Genomic DNA, 18,448 nt, shown 5'->3' with positions numbered 1-18,448 from the left:
ATATTTTTTTAATATTTTAATTTAGTTAACAGTAATGTTTCTGTTTCTGGTTTTAGTTAACTACAGTATAATAACCCTGGTTTTAACTGCTTCTTTACTTTATCGAATGATATATTACTTGCAGATATTTTATAAATGTAAATCTTGCTATTTATTTTTTAATTGGGAATATGTCTTTAAGGATGTGCAAGCAGAATCATGACACTAAAAGCTTGCTGTCACATAACCCATAGTCCTTTAGTCACCTGACACTTCAGCTTGAAGTCTCCTGGAGCCTCGGAGTCCCGGGAGGAAGTGATGCGGCTCGCCTTCTCCAGCGACTGGTAGAAGCCGGTGATATGCTTCTCCATTTCCTCTAACGGCGGCAGCATGGTCTGGGAGTCCCTCAGCAGAGGCAGAGCTCTTTCTCTGATCTGAATAAGACGACATCATAATGTGAGATGGTGTGATAATGCTCTAATGCGGCAGTGCATGAGGGAAAATACAGGCCTGGCACCTTGCTGATCTCATCCTTGATGTTTGTCATGGTAGCCAGCATCCGAGCGATCTCTTCCTCTGTGAGGTCTTTGGTCAGCTGCTGTGCGTTACGTGTGGCCGTCTTGTACGCCGCCTCCATGGACGGCACTTTAAGCTTGATGTCCTACAGAAAATAAAATGACATTTGCATAATCTGCATAATGTTTTTCAAGTTTCTGGCCAGTGCGTTTGGAAGCATTAAATTGTTTAAAAATGAGAGTAAGATATTTAAAGTGTTACAAAAGGTTTCTATTCCAAATAAACACTGCTCTTTTGAATTTTCAACTCATCACAGAATCTTGAAAAATAACTTTGAAAATAATAAAAAATGTTTCTTGAGCAGCAAATCAGCATATTAGAATGATTTCTGAAAGATCGTGTGACAGTGAAGACTGGAGGAATATATTTTACACTTAAAAATATACTACAAAAGGGAATGGCTATTTTAAATAAAAATAATATTTCACAATTTTATTGTATAAGGGGTTTTTTTTTTCTGAACCGACTCCAAACTTTTGAACAGTAGCCTGATTTATAACTCGGTCAACACACAGTCAGCTGCTCAAAATGACAAATTCTACAGGTTTTATCACTTTAAAGTGGTAGACGCTGCAATCGACCAATCAGAATCAAGTATTCCGGGAGCACCAGCTATGTAAACTCTGATTACCTCAATGTCTTGTAGATGTGTCCGTATGTTCAGAAATGAAACTTGAACTGGAGTGTCCATCCTCTCGTTAGCCGAGTCGATAAATTCTTTTAAAGCTTCAATCCCATCGTCATAATCTTTTCTCAGCTTGTCCACTCCATCTGCTCTCGCATACTAAGAAAAAAAAATCATCATGTTATATTTACATTATATTATTTCAACAAATGAAAATAGTCATGAGAAACTAAATTATGCATGTGTTGGGTGAAAGAAACCTTGACTTGAGAAATAAAAACGAAATGCTTGGCGTCTTACATGTTTGACTTTGACAAACAGCTCTCTCCATCGGCCGTTGAGAAGCAGCAACTGCTGTTTCAGTTCTCGAGACACGGTCTCATCGCACGTCTCAATCAGGAAGTTTCCAGCATCATTCATGTCCATGTGCTGCTGAATCCAGTGTGGAAGATTGCGGAAAAACTCCTGCAGAAGAATTCACGCTCTTTATACACAACAGATTTCAATCCACAGCGTTTCATGTGAAAGCCACACACTCTTTCCACGCACCCGTTTGTCGCTCTCTGACTGGTTGAGCATCTTCTCGGCGTCCTCCAGCCAGGCCTGCAGACTGGCCACTGTGCTGCTGTATTTCTCCCAGTTGCAGATCACTTCCTCCAGCATGCTGCGGACGCTGCGCACCTCCACTGACAGGTTCTTCCACTGCGCTGTCGCATCGCTCAGAAACTTATTCACGCCTTCTACCTCCTCAGCTGAAATCAAATCACATTATGATTAACACCGAACACAAATGCATTTCCCAGTGTGATTTATGAGTTGCACACAAATCAATCCCTAGAGTCAGGACAGTGCCTACTGTTGTGGATTACAGTATCAGCTACTGAGGATACACGGGGCATCTTCTTGAGCAATTTCGTTTGGGGAGTTTCACATTAGGAATGGATAGCAAACATCTGTCTGGATACTCAAAAAGTTGCCCCGTGTACCGTCAACCTAAGTGAACTGACAGGAAGGGTTAGTAGAAGTTAAATCAGTGTATTGTGATGTTACACACGTCAATCAAGATCAACCACATGATCTAAACAGTCACTATGTTAGAGAGTACTCTGGTTCCTCTAAACTCACCTCTCTTGGGGATTCTACTGCCTAGAATATGAAATAGATAAACCACATTATCTATTACACTCAATATGGTATGGTATTTAGTCAGGTAAACATATTAATAAAGCCCAGCCATTACATGTCCAGGTCATGTTTCTTGACATTTTACAAAATTATCAAAATAAGAAAATCTATTTTGCAATGATATTGTCTTTTAATTCGTTTCAAAATTATTTTGGGGGGAAAGGTTTTTTCTCACATTTTTTGTATTATATTAGCATTTATCCCTACATATTTAATCCAAAAAATGAAATGTAAATGTAAAATAAAATTAAAATTTTGAAATGTAATTTATTACTGTGATGGTGAGTTTTCAGCATTATTACTCCAGTCATAAGATTAATAGAAAGTTCAATACTAGAATAGTTTAATACATCCTGGCTGAATTAAAACCTCAATTTCTTTTGAGACAATATTTGGCCAAGATACAACTATTTGAAAATCTGGAATCTGAGGGTGCAAAAAAATAAAAAATATTGAGAAAATCACCTTAAAAGTTGTCCAAATTTATTCTTAGCAATGCGTCTTACTAATAAAAGTATCAAGTTTTGATGTATTTATGTATGTATGTTAGGAAATTTATAAAACATCTTTATGTCTTCATAACCTAATGATTTTTGGGATAAAATAAAAATGTATTCATTTTGACTCATACAATGTATTTTTGGCTATTGCTACAAATATACACCAGCGACACACACACACACACACACACATATATATATATGCCTTGTCCAGATAGGTGAAATGCATCAATGCAAGAAAACTTTTTTTTTTGTATTTAGTATCTTTATATTAGGATTACTATCACGTCAAAGAAGACCATCAGATGTGAGTCAAATATAATTCTCTAAGATATAATATTGCTCCAGAGTATATGTTTCAAGGACGTGTGACAGGAGGAGGCTGATCACAAAGCAACAGGCTCATTTTGTCTGCTGGAGCTCAGAATCGCTGCCAGGGAATGACTCTAAAAAGCTTCATGAATCTCCAGCCTCGGAAGAAAAATGGCTGAAAGTGCGATGTATCTTACCTGAATCCCCAGATTTCAAGTAGGAGTCTGCAGCTTGTTTCAGAGTCTGGAACGTGGTTTCATACTGCTCGAAGAACTTATGGCCTTCGATGAACGCCTGTGTGCAAAAGAGGACAGTAATGGGAAGATGTTTCATAATATGTCAGCTGAATCATTTTTATAAAGCAGATTAAAAGAGTTTATTAAATACGCTGGAGGACGTACGATATAATTTTGCAGAAGAAGCTCCACTGAGTCCCGCCGGCCGTATTTAATGATCCAGGATTTGAGCTTTGACTCGGCCAGCATGAGAAACGCCATGAGACGGTACTTCAACTCCCAGAACTCAAACTTAATCAGATGGACGTGAGATGATGTGGACACGAAATTAAACCTGTGCAAACATTAAATATGAGTAATATAGCAGTAAACTATGGGATTTTGAGTCTTTAGTTTCCATAATTGCTGTATATAAAGTTAACATTAAAGTTAACACAAAAATGTTGGTCTTATTGTGCATGATTCATTAAAAGATTGTTTTCTTCAAAATGCAATAATCTCTTAAAAGACTTTCTTTTCTATGGACGTAACCATGCAACATGTGTCAGAAATGTTTTATAAAAGAAAATCTTGTAAAAAAAATTTGAAACAAATGCTGTTTCATGTTTTCTTTAAACAGTTAAATGAAACTTAAAGTCATCAGATTTAACCTTTCTGCCATGTCCTGAAGCTGCTCTGAAGGAACCGGGACGCCGTTTACGGATCGGTCTCTGTGAATCTGTTGAAATGTCTGTCGGTGTCCCTCCAAATTCTTCAAAACCTCCTGCACAGAAAGCACAGACAGTGTTTTTCATTTTAGCTGCGCAGTGATTAGAGCAAGATCCTTAAGAAAGAAAAAAGTCCCTGCATCTACCGTGTGCTGTTCCAGTTTCCTGTGGATGATGTTGGCCGTCTCTTCGTGGGCCTGTTGAATGGGAATGTCTTCTCTCATGGAAAGTTCAGCACGATGCAGCCAGGCTCCAATCACTCCCAGAGGCCCCGGCAAAGACTTATCCAGAACGATGTGCCAGTCTAAGAGCTGCGCAAGACACACAAAAGCATCGCAGATATGAAAAGGAGAGATCTGCTTTGAAAGCTGTTCAATGTCTGTGAGGTCTCTTCAAACTGTCAAGTGTCTGGACAGTGGACATCTCTGTTCCTTTAAACAAAACCGTCTCTGTGTGCCTGTCCTCTTTCCTCAGTAATGAACCCTGTATCCACGGTCAGTGCTCTAATTCACACTTCATTACAGCTAATGACAACCAGAGAAGCACAGCGGAAAAGTTCAGAGTTAAAAGTACTTTTATGTACTTTTAAACTAAGAAGAGCATGATACTACAATATTTCCTCGAATGGTGTTATAGTGAACAAACACTTTAAAGCACGCACCCTGACAGACACGTGATCCCAGGCCTGTTTGACCACGGCCTGGTCCACGGACAGTTTTCCGTCCTTGTGCACCGGCTGCAAAAGAGACTCGATCTGTTTCTTTCTCATCTCATACTGCACACGGTAACTCTTAAAAGCCTGCAGTCAAAGAAGAAGGATAGAGGAGAAATAAATACATCTGAGCTTATAGCAAACTCAAAACTCTTTTCAAAAACAAGAGTTTAGCCAATCATGACAGAGCTCAATTGCAAACTGAAGTAGCAAAAACAGCCTGTTTAATTCTGGTGTCCACCTGATATTTGTCGGTGAGACTCTCTTCAGATCCCTGTGCATGCAGTAAATCTCTCTCTAGCTGATCCAGCCAGACCTTCACCTCCCTCAGCACCTTGCGTTCCTCTCGCTGTGCACATCAGACAGAAAGAAACAACGCTTTATCACTCGCTTAGCAGGTATTCAGCAAGAAACCCTCATAACAAGAACCCACAGAAGGTAACACAGCAGTGTGAAACAATGAAAACTAGGAGAGAGTGCAAAGAAGAGTACAGATCATAATGCAGAGCTGTTATTATACACATACCTCAAGCAATAGCTCAATATCTTGTGGATCATACTGTCCAGGAGAGCAAAGACACATCAAGAGATGCAAACATAACACAGTCAAGACGTTAGCAAGATAAAAGCCAGAAAGAGAGGAAACACTCAGAGAGTATCCACCATTGACAGACCATTCTCAGCAAACAGTGACATCTGTGTGTTATATCTGTCCGCAGAACTTATTACTCATTTCATTAAAAAAATACTGATCTTATTTGGTAAATTTAAACAACAAATTAAACAGATTAATTTTAGTATGAAATATTTGCTTTTCATCTGTCAGTGTACTGTACATGTGTTTATTTTCTGTTTTACTTTGAGAATTTAAAAAAGGATAAAATTATATAGAATAAAAATAAATCAATTGAATTAAATATTTTAATACAAATATTATGCTTCCACTATGTCATTTTTTAAATGTTTATATTAAGTATGTTGATACATATGCAAATGTCACTTTTTTATACACTTTTTGTTCTTATGCTATGACATATCTGCCTTTAATAAATAAAATGTTTTTTTTTTAATTGTCAAAAATGTGTGTCCAGTGATGCTTTCTGACTAAAACTTAAAATAATATTTTTTAGAAATGTTTGCACATATCTTTTTAACCCCAAACCATTTTGAATGTAATTTGGTTTTCTCAAAACATGTTCTGAATGAGCACTGTCAATGTTATTCACAGTTATACTGTACAATTTATTAATAATTATTCCAAGTATTTATATGATCAATTATCCATTGTATTTTATATTCTATTATAAGCATATGCATGTTCACGTGATTTAATAAGTTACTATGATAGGGTTTACACTTTACCAGCACATATGCCATTGTTTCTTGAGAATGTCCCATTCACTAAATGAACCTCATGCTGGTGAGACGTAATCAACTCTTACCTGTAGAGCTGGGATAGAGAGAGCGAATGGAGGAATGGAACGAACCAGCTACGAAAGTGCACGGCGATTGACACAGACAGAGATACAGAGTGAGCACACAGAGCAATGCATTATGGGTTTGAGTCTAAAGGAAAATGATTCCTTCCTTCCACATTGTGATGGACTACAGTAATGTTAGTGACTGATGAAGAAGCTCTACAGCAGTGACTGCAGTAAATAACAACAGCAAGCGGCTAGTGTATTTTTAGCTCATACATGAGCGTAAGCACTAAAGCGTACCTCCTCTTGCTGTCCATCTGTCTCGGACTGCTGGGGATCTGGGTAGTGCTTCAGGAACTGAGCTACGTATGTCATTATGGATTTCTCATCAGGCTTGTCCACATCCACATCTGCAATGAAGACAAAACCATTCTGCTGTTTTAGTTTGAGTTTTACTGTGCATCATCAGGTGACTGTCATATTAGACGATCCACTGACCTGAAGAGTCAAATTAGGCTTTTTATAGCCTCTTCAAAGGGCCTCTATAAAATCACATCATGATGTCATGCTAGTCTGTTATCTGGCCTGATGTCATGCTTGAATAGCAGCATGACCTACATAAGAAACTATAAGAGCGTCTGTCTGTAACGAGGCCTGATAATGGAGCATGCCCAGTATAATGAAGCAGTGTCTATTCACATCAAACTCAAAACCAATGAGTGGCTCTTCAAACCACAATAGATCATTGACTCAATCTACATTATTATCCACACAACATTAGTACTGGTGCCACACTCATGTTATCAGATGCTTATACCATACGCTATCCTATACTATATGATACAATACTATACTCTACTATACTATACTATGCTATTATTATTATATTATATTACAGTTATTTAAAAAATTTCCACTTTAATTTTAATTAAGTTTAAGTAATTTTGTTCTGTATGTTAATATAGCTAGTAGGGCTGTGTGATATGGACCAAAAAGATCTATCACGATTTTTTTGATCAATTTTGCGATTTCAATTTTAATCACGATTTTGACACACACAGACATGTTTTACAGTCATAAATGCCTTCAGTATAAATTTGAAACATATTTCCAAAAGAAAACCAATGAAAGCTTTATCAAAAAGTTGTAACATGTCTCTAGAAGAGACTTAAGTCAAAATAATCACAAAGTAAAGATGTGAAACAAAATCTAGACATATGGCAAAAAAATTATAATAAAAAAATAAAATAAAACCCGTGTTCAGGGATGTTTTTATTGTTTTTTTTTGGCCATGCATCGGTCACTGTAGCGGTGCCTCAGGTGTTATATGTTTTGCCCAATATATTTATTGCCCAAGGTTCACACGTACTCCGGTTCAGAAGCAGCAACGAGAACGCATTATTGTAACGCGAAAGCACATTAAAATAATGCACAAGCGCGAATCTATCCGCTCGCACGCAGATTTCCAGATGCGCGTGCTCTGCCTTAAAACGTGTTTCCTTTCCTTGTGTGCACTCACAACTCTCTCTGTGCTCATGTGCAAGATATAAAATCTTTTCGCACCTTTCTATTTATAACCTTTTCTGTTCTCGTCTTTTACCGCGTGCAGTGTGAACGTTCTGTTCCGTTAACATGGTCTCGAAAAAAAAAAGGCTACGTATCACAGAGTGTGTGAACCTGAGTTAGGCATATGCCCAGTCTGCTCTGTTCTCGCGCTCCACTTAGGTGCGCTGCATCCTGATTGGTTCAGATAACATACTGTGGGAGGTCGGGGCTGCAGAAAATCGTGCTATAAAGCGATTTAGAAATCACGCACACTCAAATCGCGATTTTATTTCGATTTCAATAAATCGCACAGCACTAATAGCTACATGTTTTTTTTTTCAGTTTTAGTTTTACTTATTTTAGTACATCAAATAAATGAAAATAAGAAATGTTGAATTGGCAACCATATGAAATAAAAAATGAAATAATCTATTTTATTTATATATTATTTTATTTTTGGTTAATTTTTTACTTCAAATAACAAGTTTTTATGGTTTTAGTTTTAGTTAAATAACCCTCTATACATAATTGTACTGAATGAGTCCTACATTAAAATACCATGGTATCCAAGATGATTTAAAAGAATGGCATTATATTACCATTTTACATGACTTAAAAGGTATTCCCATAGATCCATTATCAAAAAAACATGGTAATACCACAGTGATGTTTTGTAAGTTGACATTGTAAGTTGTAAGCTGTTCATCCCAAAAGAAACTGGAGAGATTTTGGAGTAAAATAAGTCACATCAGTACCTTCAGGATCTAGTAAACGTGGTATTCCCAGTTCATTTTCTGCCACACTGAAGGCCTCTTCCAAGTTCTCACGATTACTCCTTTGTCTCACGATGTCCATGTCCACGAGATCTGGCCGAATGGCATGAATTACAGAATGGAAGGCCACACCGCTGCGCCAACTCGGACCGAAGTCTTTAACTTCAATCCCAAGACTCCTTGAGAGATTAAATAATGACTCTTAGGGGCCTTTTTTATACACAATTCAACATTAATTTCAAATGATCCATTTAAACCATCAAAAGATATCGTATTTATCTCAAACATTCTCCTTCAGTTGATATAATACTTGGTTGACATACTTGGTCGCTGTGCTTTGGACCCATCTGAGCAGGGCTTTTTTGGCGCTCCCCTGAAACTTGGTCATCACTTTGCGTTTCACAGGTGGGCTTCCCGTCTCCGAGCCGGCCATGCTGTCCACCGAAGACGCACTGCTGGATAAAGCCTGAAGGGCTGGAAGATTACTGGTCAACTCCTCAATCTGCAAACGTTTGTGAAGGTAGACCCTTAAAACTCAGGTAAACACAGACATATGGCAATGTTCCAGATCCTACCACCATAACTGGCAAACATTACCTGAAAATAGAGGATAATGGTCCATGTCAGCCCCAAGACAATGGACGGGCGTCCATCAGCAATGTCAGTGGCGTTGATATTGACTAGTTTGATCTGGAAAATAAATATTTTGCATGTTAGAAAGTCCTAAATGGCTAAATCATTTGAAAATATCAATGTAACACACATATTATCTACAGGTCAGTGCGAACAGGCCAGTCTAAACCAGCACTATCTGCTGATGAATCATGCAGAATAACACCAGGGACGTGCTTAAAGAAAGTAAACAGGGTCCATTTTGATTTCATGTCGACTTTAAAGTAGCCAGACATATTCACTTCTTTGGGAATAAGCAAATATAAATGCACGAGTATTTGAGGAACATGTGAGTGAAGAGGAAAAATAAAATGCATGGTCAACCAGTCATGTACATCAAAAGAGATGCTTTAGAGAAACAAGCTTTCTAAAAATGATTGCAGCTCTTTCAGCCAGTAGCAGCTACAGCAGAGAACAGTAAATCATGGAGTTGCTCGCTGCTTATGGTATGCATCATCAAACGCAGATGTTTGTGAGAACTGTGACTAGGAGAAGTACTGACCAGAGACCCTCGGTACACAAAGACAAGACATGGTAAGGACAGAGTTAGAGATGCAGTTTGATGACAGACGCTGGAATGGGACATACAACATATTCAATGATCAGATAGGACTGCAGATATGCCTCGATCATTCCTACTATACAGTCAGATATTTTTTATACTTTTACTTAGCAAGTATGCATTCAATTGATCCAGTTAAGAAATGTATTTTTTCAAATAAATGCTGTTTTTTTGAACTTTCTATTCATCAAAGAATCCAGAAAAAAAAATATTTATCTTGGTTTCCACACAAATATTAAGCAGCACAACAATTTTCAACACTGATAATCAGAAATGTTTCTTGAGCATCATATCAGTATATAAGAATGATCTCTGAAGATGACTGGAGGAATTCTGCTCTGCATCAAAGGAATAAATTGCAGTACAATATATATTTTACAATAGATTAAAATTGAATACAGTTTTTTTTAAATTATAATAATATTTCACATATTACTTCAGTATTTTTATCAAATAAATGCACCTTCGTTAAGGATAAACAAATCTTAAATATAAATAAATAATAAATAATTAAATAATTAAAAAAATAATAAAACAAGTTTAAAATGTAACTTTTTAAATAAAATATATATTAAATATATAAAAATAATACATTATTGTAACTGACAGTCAATTTATCTTTTTCTTCCATATCATGTCTTGTTTAAAAAATCCCTATTTTGTGGAAGCAGCATCATGTTTGGTCGGAAAACAAGAGTATAATCGATGGATTTAATGGATTCTGTGATCTTTGTGCTATTGGTTTGCTGCAGACATAATTGGTCAATTTACACAAATCAGTTTCATATATCAAAAGATGGAAAAATATTAAGTTAATTTGAAAGTTCATGTAAACTATCTGTCAAAGACTAACTTTAGCTTTAATTTCTATCCTGTTCATTTCTTGTCCTTCCCTGATGTTTACCAGAGCATAGTCTGGTATATCCTGTTCTAGAAATACTTCTTTAAATTATAGCACAAGTATATTTATTTTTTAAAGCTAGACTTTAAAAGGTGCTGCAAAAGAGGAATGACCTAGCTGGGAGTGTTATACAGAATATCAGTGATTATTAAGACAGATGAGCAGTTCAGTGAGACAGTCACCTACCTTCCTTCCCTCCAGGAACTTAAGAGCTGTGCCTATGTTGGACACCCAGTGGATCCTTCTGAGTTGGCGGCCCTGTTCGCATGGCTGCAGGGAAATACTAAATGTTTATTGAAGGAAGCAGGACCTATCATCTTGGCATTAAACAGACTGAAGATGCACTGCAGCTGCTGCTGTGCTCAATGCAGAGGCTTCACACAGTGATAATCGCAGAAACACTTACTAATCTCTGTCCAGACAGCACTTCTAACAGAGCCAGCAGTTTCACCCCATCCTTGATGTCCTCAAAGAGGTCGCTGATTTCAAAAGGAGGTTTGTGCTGGAAAAGGACAAAAAGAAGAGGATCAAATAAACTGGGAACTTAATAAACTCTTATAAATGTGTTGCATGCTTCTGCTTTTTTCATGCTTCTACTCTGAATAACAGCATTCAAACTTGCGATCACAGAAAGACTGGAAATGCAATTCGTGTAGGCAGATGAAACTCGAACAAAAATAAACTAAATGCAAATCTATTTTTCATGTTGAAGCAGTGGAATATTCACAGGGAAATGTAAATGCTTTTTTATATGAATATGTGGATCGTTCAGTTTGATGTTAGTAAAATGTTACTTATTACTTTTATTCAACAGGAAGGTATTAAACTGGAAAAAAAGACATTTATTATGTACAAATTATTTCTACATTGTTTGAACTTTCTATTTATCGTATAATACATATTTCTGCAAAAATATTAAGCGGCACAATTGTTTTAATGATAATGACAAATGGTTGTTCAAATCAGCATATTAGAATGATTTCTGTGTCACTGAAGACTGGAGTAATGAGGCTGAAAATTTAGCTGTACATCACAGGAATAAATAGCATTTTGAAATACACTGAAATATTATATCATATTATTTATAATGATATAACTGGGTTTATCTTTAAAATCTCAGTTCAGCTGCTTCTGTACAAACATCACAAAAAAAAAGCAAATGTGCTTTAAAATTTTAAAGGAAATTGACACAATAGGAAAAGATAACAGATCTACCAGAGGTCAAACCAAAACAGATCATCATGTGCAAACACATTTGCTTTGGTCATGCTGACTATTGAGAAAATATAAATAATAAAGGAACCAAGAAATGTAAATCAAGATTTATTTTGTTCAATAAAACAAACCAAAAATAGAGTGAGACAGACAGGCCAACCAGCGCACAAACAGACAGCGACGAAATCTGGAAGAACAGCAGGCATCTGCAGACTCATGAAGCATTACATAACATATTCTGCAGCTCAGTTAGTATGCAGTGAGCGTGTGCTGTCTATATGGACTGCAGTGGACCCACTGGCTGCAAACATTACTCAGAATCTTCAAACATTCATAGTCGTGTTTTGCAGCAGATTGTGTGGAACAAAGGCCCCTCAGTGCAATCTGTGCTGACTGGAATACTTAAACCCACCATTTGTGTCAGATTATCCTCTCTTTGTGAGCTGTAAAATGCCCAGTCACAAAAGCAACTAATCACGCATAATGAGGAGAGAGGGAGGAGCAAAAACACTCACAACATCTCACTACAGCTCTACTTCAGAACCATGCTATGCATGTGGGTCATTGTACAAAACCAGGTGACTTTAACAATGAATAGCTGATGTCATCCTTTACTATGTGCCAGTGGCGTACAGTAACTTTGCTTTGAAAAGTTGTGGGGACACCTCACAACTCCTTTTGCTACTTTTTTATTTAATAACCTAATTTCCTTGGGGACTGGATTTTTTCCTTTAGAGTTGGAAAAGCTTAATTTTGGCTCGATGTACAGTACCAAGGGCGGTGCCAGAGAATTTTGAACGCAGGTGCTGAGGGGGTGCTAGATCATCAGTGGCAGGGGGAGCGGGGCAATTCAGGGCTCCAGTCTCATTCCTCCCACTGGATGCTCTTTTGCAACTAACTTTCTCAAGTGGTTGCACGAGGAAAGTTTTTTTTTTTTTTTTTTTGACGATTTTATCATCGTTACAGTTGGTCTATATTGGAAATGAAAATGGTTAACATTCAACCCACTCAAACAAGTTCCCATTTGATGTTTCTCATATGCAACAGAAATGGCAGCTTTAATGCGTTGAACAACACGGTGGTCGCGCCAGTGTGACCGCTCACAATTTAGCCAGTCGCAGTCCAGAGACCTGCAATTAATAGTAAATATAACCAAAATAGGTTATTATTATTTTTTCTATATACCAATAATCAAAAAAGCAACTCTAGAAAAAACAGGTGGTGAGGACATGTCCCACCCATCCCCCACACAAATTACGCCTATGGAATGTGCTAACACATCAACAAAAGTATAGTGACTTCCTTCAATTTTCAATTGCTTTCTCTTTCCACTTCAAGACGGTGTCTTTTTGGCCGGTCCCAAAAACTGTGCTTCTTCACATTTTTGGTTAAGAAAAAACGCTACTCTATGTCTTTTTTATGTATATTCATATTTTTCACTTTAGATTGATGTAATATTGGTAGAGTATAACCTTCTAAACACAATGTATAAAGCTCATCTGGAAAGTTTACTGAACAATTAGCCAAACAGATTCACCAAGAGGAAAAGTAGATACAAACTAAAAGGTACTGAGGTTTTTACAAAACCCAGGTTCCAATCGGCTGTAAAGGAAAAATGTGTCACAATTAAAGGAGTCAGTAATACATAATACTGCGGAGTAGCAGATCAACTTTATTGGTGTAATTTTGTGTTTTGATGTCTTAGAGAAAGTATGGGGGACTATTATAAAAATGTATTCTGATTTTCTTTATAGAAAACAACTGATTATTGATAAATGGTTATTTGTAGATATGATAAAATGATATAATTATATCCTAACTTGACTCTTAATCACAGCATCTGAAATCAGTGGACACACACTTCAAAGACCTCAGGAGCGAAACATGTTTCTTCCCACTGAGAATTGTTCCAGTCCCTCTCGACGGCCATCTGCACATACCTAAAGTGTCCAAATCTTCCCAGAATTTGTCAGGGTCCTGCCCTGACAGTCCTGTCTATATTTTCTCCGTTCCATGTTTCTTTGTTTGTGTCTAAGCACATGGTTCTGTCTTTGTTCGTGTCTGCCAAAAACTTTTTTCCTTTCTTTTAAACTAGACAAAACTAAAGACCAAAAAGGATATAAGTAAATAGATAAGAGATCAAAAACGATGATCAAGCTCAAAGGGATAAATTCTGGGCCAAGAGACAAGTAAACAACAAAAACAAACCAGCAGAGACACAAGGAAAGAGAACCCAGTATATAGAGCAGTACACATGAGGATCAGGTGAAAACAATCAAGCAGACAAGGGCTAAACAAGGGGGCGTGACCAGAAGTAACAAGGAGGTGGGACAAGAGGAGCACGTGGCAGACACGAACGAAGACAGAACCATGTGCTTAGACACAAAATAAAAAAAGAAACATGGAACAGAGACAATATGGACAGGACTGTCAGGGCAGGATCCTGACAGAATTACCCTGGTCTCCATACACAGATTCAGTTTTTATTTCCACATAACTTAAGAAAGTCTCAGTCGAGTTAAAGTGCTTTCACCTGTCAGACATACTGTAAAAATCTGTCCCCTGCTGCTACATATTAACATTAAGACATGACTTAGAGGAAGTTCTAGTGTCACTGCAGATTCTCCAGATTCAAAAGCAGACAGGTAATTTAAAAAATCCTTCACATACACTGCACGTACATGCATACACAGACATATACATACAGTAAATATATATGAAAAGACTTATTTGAAAGCCACATAAGAAAACATGTTTTGGTATATCATAACTATGAGATAAAACGTTTGAATTATGGAATATAAATTCATAATTGTGACATAACATTTCTAATTTTGTAGAAATGTCAAACTAAACTTCAAATTGATCAACCTTCCCTAAGATATAATTATATTCCAATAAGTATTTTTATAGTATGACTTTTTTCATAAATTAAAATTATGACATAAAAGTTACAGTTATGAGATAAAAAGTCCTAATTGTGAAATAAAAAGTTACAATTACGAGATTAAACGATTACTTGTGGAAAGGTCAAATTAGATTTATACTATACTATACTATAAAACATTCATTCTCAACCTTTCCGAAGGCATAAGTACATCCTAAATACATCACAATTTTTAATGTCATATTGCTTTTTTGCTAAAATTATGTTTTTATGTCAATTTCAACTTAATTATGGCAAAAAAGTCAGCTTTACATCATAACTTTTTTCATGTCAGTTTCAACTTTATTATTTCCTATTTATGTCATTACTTTTTTGCCATAATTAGAATTTACCAAAGCATGTTTGGCTTCCATATATCTCACAGATCACAACTTCATTTCAGAAATTCAGTGCACATTTTCAGAGATCTTTTCATGCTCAGCCTGCTAAAACAAGATCACCCACTCATCTTGTCCATCACAACACAGCATTCATTTTCCAAGCACACAGCACAAGCACGCTTTTTATTAGAGTATTATAGCATTACGCCCCCTCATTCACTGTTTACTGTCCTGCACAACGATCAGCCTTTAATCATCTGAGCTTTACTCGTTTACACAGATATTTGCCCTTTAGAGTTATTATGATATGAGGCTACAAAGCAAATCTCAAGAACCATTCACTGTTCATGGATGATGGGTCAGAAAGACAGGAAGACAGTAACACAGCCATCACTGCTTGAGACACTGGTGTAATTCCAACAGCATTATATACTATATACTGTAGTTAGTACTTAAATGTCACTGCTTTAAAAAGCAAGTGTCATTTAGGTTTAAAGAAAGACAAAACATGTACAATTTACACAAAAACAAGTTTGCTAGGTTTTACATGATTAACTTGTATAGTACATAACAGTTCAAAGTTTGGATTCTGAAAGATTTGTTAGGTATTTTGAAAAACATTTAACCAAAGCTGCTTTTTGTTGATCACAAATACAGTAAAAATAGTAATATTGTGAAATATTATTACAATTTCAAATAACTGTTTTCTATTTTAATAATTTATTACATTGATGACAAAGCTGAATTTTTACCAGCCATTACTCCAGTCTTCAGCTCACAACAAAACAATTTTTGTTTTTATCAATTTAATGTTTCCTTACTGAAAAACAGTATTAATTCTTAAAACAACAGGAACAAAAATAAAGATTGTGTAAATAAAATAAAAAAGCTACTGTTCAAAATAAAGATTGTGGTTTTCAATTTGAGAAAAACTTCACAGATCTACTAAAAATCATTGCCACACCAGTTTATTAAAACTCATAGCAAAAAACTGCTCAGAAAAATAAATGCAAAAGTTTTTCCAGCACATAAGACACTTTATATTTGCTGTATAATGCATTAACAATCAAGCATTTTTTTAGTGTCCCAGTAGTGTATTGGGTCACTGTTGTTGTTTTGTAATCAGCGTAAATAATACTACAAGCTAAAAAAAAAACAGCAAAACATCTTACCTTGGCCAAGTGTGAATTAATCCACTTTGTGAAAGTTCTTTTCTGCACTGCCTCCTGTTCATCTGCAAAAGAGAGAAGCAAAATAATCGCATAAATGAGCAGATATGTTTTACATTTCAATATCCAGTGAGATATTATGTTTTCCTGTCTTCTTCATTCTGCTCACAGTCATCTTGGCTCACCTGGTTATTTTTCATATTTGTGAGAAATAAATGCAAGAGGATTTACTACTGAATACTGTACATTTTCATTACTGAGAGAGGAGATATTCACCAGCACAGGAGAGCTGAGAGTCCACACGTGGCATGAGCAAAAACATCGACATCATATCAGAAACATGTGCCAATATTCCCATTATTACATATATACTCTCAGCATAAACAACATAAATGCAGATCTATAACAAAACACACGGATATGCTCAGAATGTCTATGTATGTGCAATCCACAAGCTCTCAAGGACATACAGTATATGAGTGTTGCTGAGCATTGCTATTTGGCTGCTAGTATGTTCTGAGTTGCTAACAGGCTGTTTCTATGGATTTGCATTGCTAGCACGTTTTGAGCAGATGAAATACTGCTACTATTGATTTGCAAAATATTCTGCATGCAAGGCCAGGCCGCTGCTATGTAGCCATAAAGAAGTTCTAAAGTGGTTGCTAATATGTGCTGGGTGGTTGCTACATAGTTTTAAGGATGTTCTGAGTTGTTCCTAGGGTGTAGTGGGTGTTGCTAGGTGGTGTCCACCCCAAGTTTCTATAATATATTTTTTCCGATTTTTTTAATTGTTTGCAAAAGTTTAATACGGTAACTCCTTAATACTTTCCAAATCATCAACCCCAAGTATGAGCAAAAGTACTAATGATGCTTGACTTCACAAACAGCAGTAATGAAAGTTTGTGACATCTGTTCACACAATATACAAATCTTGCAGAGCATTTTTAGACATAGATAAGGTCATTCAGGTCACCAACAAACACCCACCAGACATATTTATGCGTGATAGTAATATTCACAACAGACAGCATCCTATGTTTGCATGCAGGTTCTAATGCAATGCACAGGGCATGTATAGGAAGCATCCATGTACTGCAGCTCACATGGCATTCCGGTGCAGCCTTAAGCACACCACAGCCGTCATAATCCAACATGCGCAACTGTAAAGAGGTTCGCATCAGCACTCGTGTTCAGCCGTGACCCGTGCCAACACAGTGATTACCTCTCCTGAGGAGGAAGACGAGGAAGACCTCAGCTGGCCAATAATGTCTAGTGAGCCGTATGACCCAGAGACACATCACTGCATATCTGGATCATGCATCTGTTTCACCTACATTCAGTGGAGCACAGACTACAGGTAAAGCTGAGCTAGTGGCTCCCACGCTGTCAGAAGAGAGGAGATGTTGATGTCCCACTTACCACGGAGATACTGAAAGAATCCCGTCACCAGATTCAGAGATGTGGTCTTTTTCATAGCTACGTCCTTAAAGTGGGCCATTGTGCGCCCTGCATTCTCTCCGTTTCTTTCTATCCTTCATGTGTGAAAGTGCACATGTATTTTCCAGGGAGGAAAACTATCCTTTATTTCCTCTGGGAAGCAGAACAGAGCAGGCGGAGGAGCTTTCCGTGTGAAAACACAGCGCAACTGAGCACTGGAGGATGAAACCTCCTCCTCCTCCTCCTGTTGTCTCTCTCTCTCTCCTTCACTGTGGATAGGCTGCTAATCGAGGGCAGTTTTTAGGATCCAGGCGACTTCCTGTTGTTGGTGGAGCTGGGGGCGTCATGCTGGTGTGGATGCTGTTTTCAGGGCTGTTCTAGTTCTAATAGCATCCCACAGCTGCAGCAATACAATCCAGCTATGGCACTGATCGGCCAATCGGCACGCAGGGGGCTATGATGTCATCAGGCAGCTGGTGCTATCCTGATTTATATGGGAGGGTGGGGGTCAATACTCGTGCTACACAGCTTGAACTCCACCGGGCCTCCACTACAAGCACCGCAGACACCCTAATGCAGGAATGGCTTAACAAATAATCAGATTCATTGCAGTCCAGAATGCTACTCAACAAAGGACTTATGACGCGACAAAGT

At 37.2% G+C, this 18,448-nt stretch overlaps 1 protein-coding gene across 4 annotated transcripts in view; it reads right to left on the bottom strand.

Moving 5' to 3' along the window:
• Positions 1 to 17,946, bottom strand: part of LOC128031786 (nesprin-1) — a 103,637-nt gene extending 85,691 nt beyond the window's left edge. For 2 of the 4 annotated variants that reach the window (XM_052620208.1, XM_052620210.1), the window contains exons 1-21: positions 17,777 to 17,946; positions 16,361 to 16,422; positions 11,113 to 11,208; positions 10,893 to 10,976; positions 9,169 to 9,261; positions 8,895 to 9,073; positions 8,554 to 8,750; positions 6,554 to 6,663; positions 5,359 to 5,391; positions 5,074 to 5,181; positions 4,782 to 4,919; positions 4,267 to 4,431; positions 4,064 to 4,176; positions 3,579 to 3,747; positions 3,375 to 3,471; positions 2,306 to 2,326; positions 1,730 to 1,932; positions 1,481 to 1,645; positions 1,187 to 1,339; positions 497 to 640; positions 246 to 413 (exon numbers count right to left, since the gene is read on the bottom strand). In XM_052620208.1, coding sequence (XP_052476168.1) covers positions 246 to 413; positions 497 to 640; positions 1,187 to 1,339; positions 1,481 to 1,645; positions 1,730 to 1,932; positions 2,306 to 2,326; positions 3,375 to 3,471; positions 3,579 to 3,747; positions 4,064 to 4,176; positions 4,267 to 4,431; positions 4,782 to 4,919; positions 5,074 to 5,181; positions 5,359 to 5,391; positions 6,554 to 6,663; positions 8,554 to 8,750; positions 8,895 to 9,073; positions 9,169 to 9,261; positions 10,893 to 10,976; positions 11,113 to 11,208; positions 16,361 to 16,422; positions 17,777 to 17,855 — 2,577 coding nt within the window. In that variant the 5' untranslated portion in view covers positions 17,856 to 17,946. The remainder of the gene's footprint in view (positions 1 to 245; positions 414 to 496; positions 641 to 1,186; positions 1,340 to 1,480; positions 1,646 to 1,729; positions 1,933 to 2,305; positions 2,327 to 3,374; positions 3,472 to 3,578; positions 3,748 to 4,063; positions 4,177 to 4,266; positions 4,432 to 4,781; positions 4,920 to 5,073; positions 5,182 to 5,358; positions 5,392 to 6,553; positions 6,664 to 8,553; positions 8,751 to 8,894; positions 9,074 to 9,168; positions 9,262 to 10,892; positions 10,977 to 11,112; positions 11,209 to 16,360; positions 16,423 to 17,776) is intronic. The other 2 variants (XM_052620209.1, XM_052620212.1) reach the window with 2 other exon arrangements.
• Between the last annotated feature and the right edge of the window lie 502 nt (positions 17,947 to 18,448).

The sequence above is a fragment of the Carassius gibelio genome, chromosome A17, assembly GCF_023724105.1.
Source record: "Carassius gibelio isolate Cgi1373 ecotype wild population from Czech Republic chromosome A17, carGib1.2-hapl.c, whole genome shotgun sequence".
NCBI lineage: Eukaryota > Metazoa > Chordata > Actinopteri > Cypriniformes > Cyprinidae > Carassius > Carassius gibelio.
The sequence above is the reverse complement of the archived record's forward strand: the minus strand, read 5'-3'. Positions and strand labels throughout refer to the sequence as shown.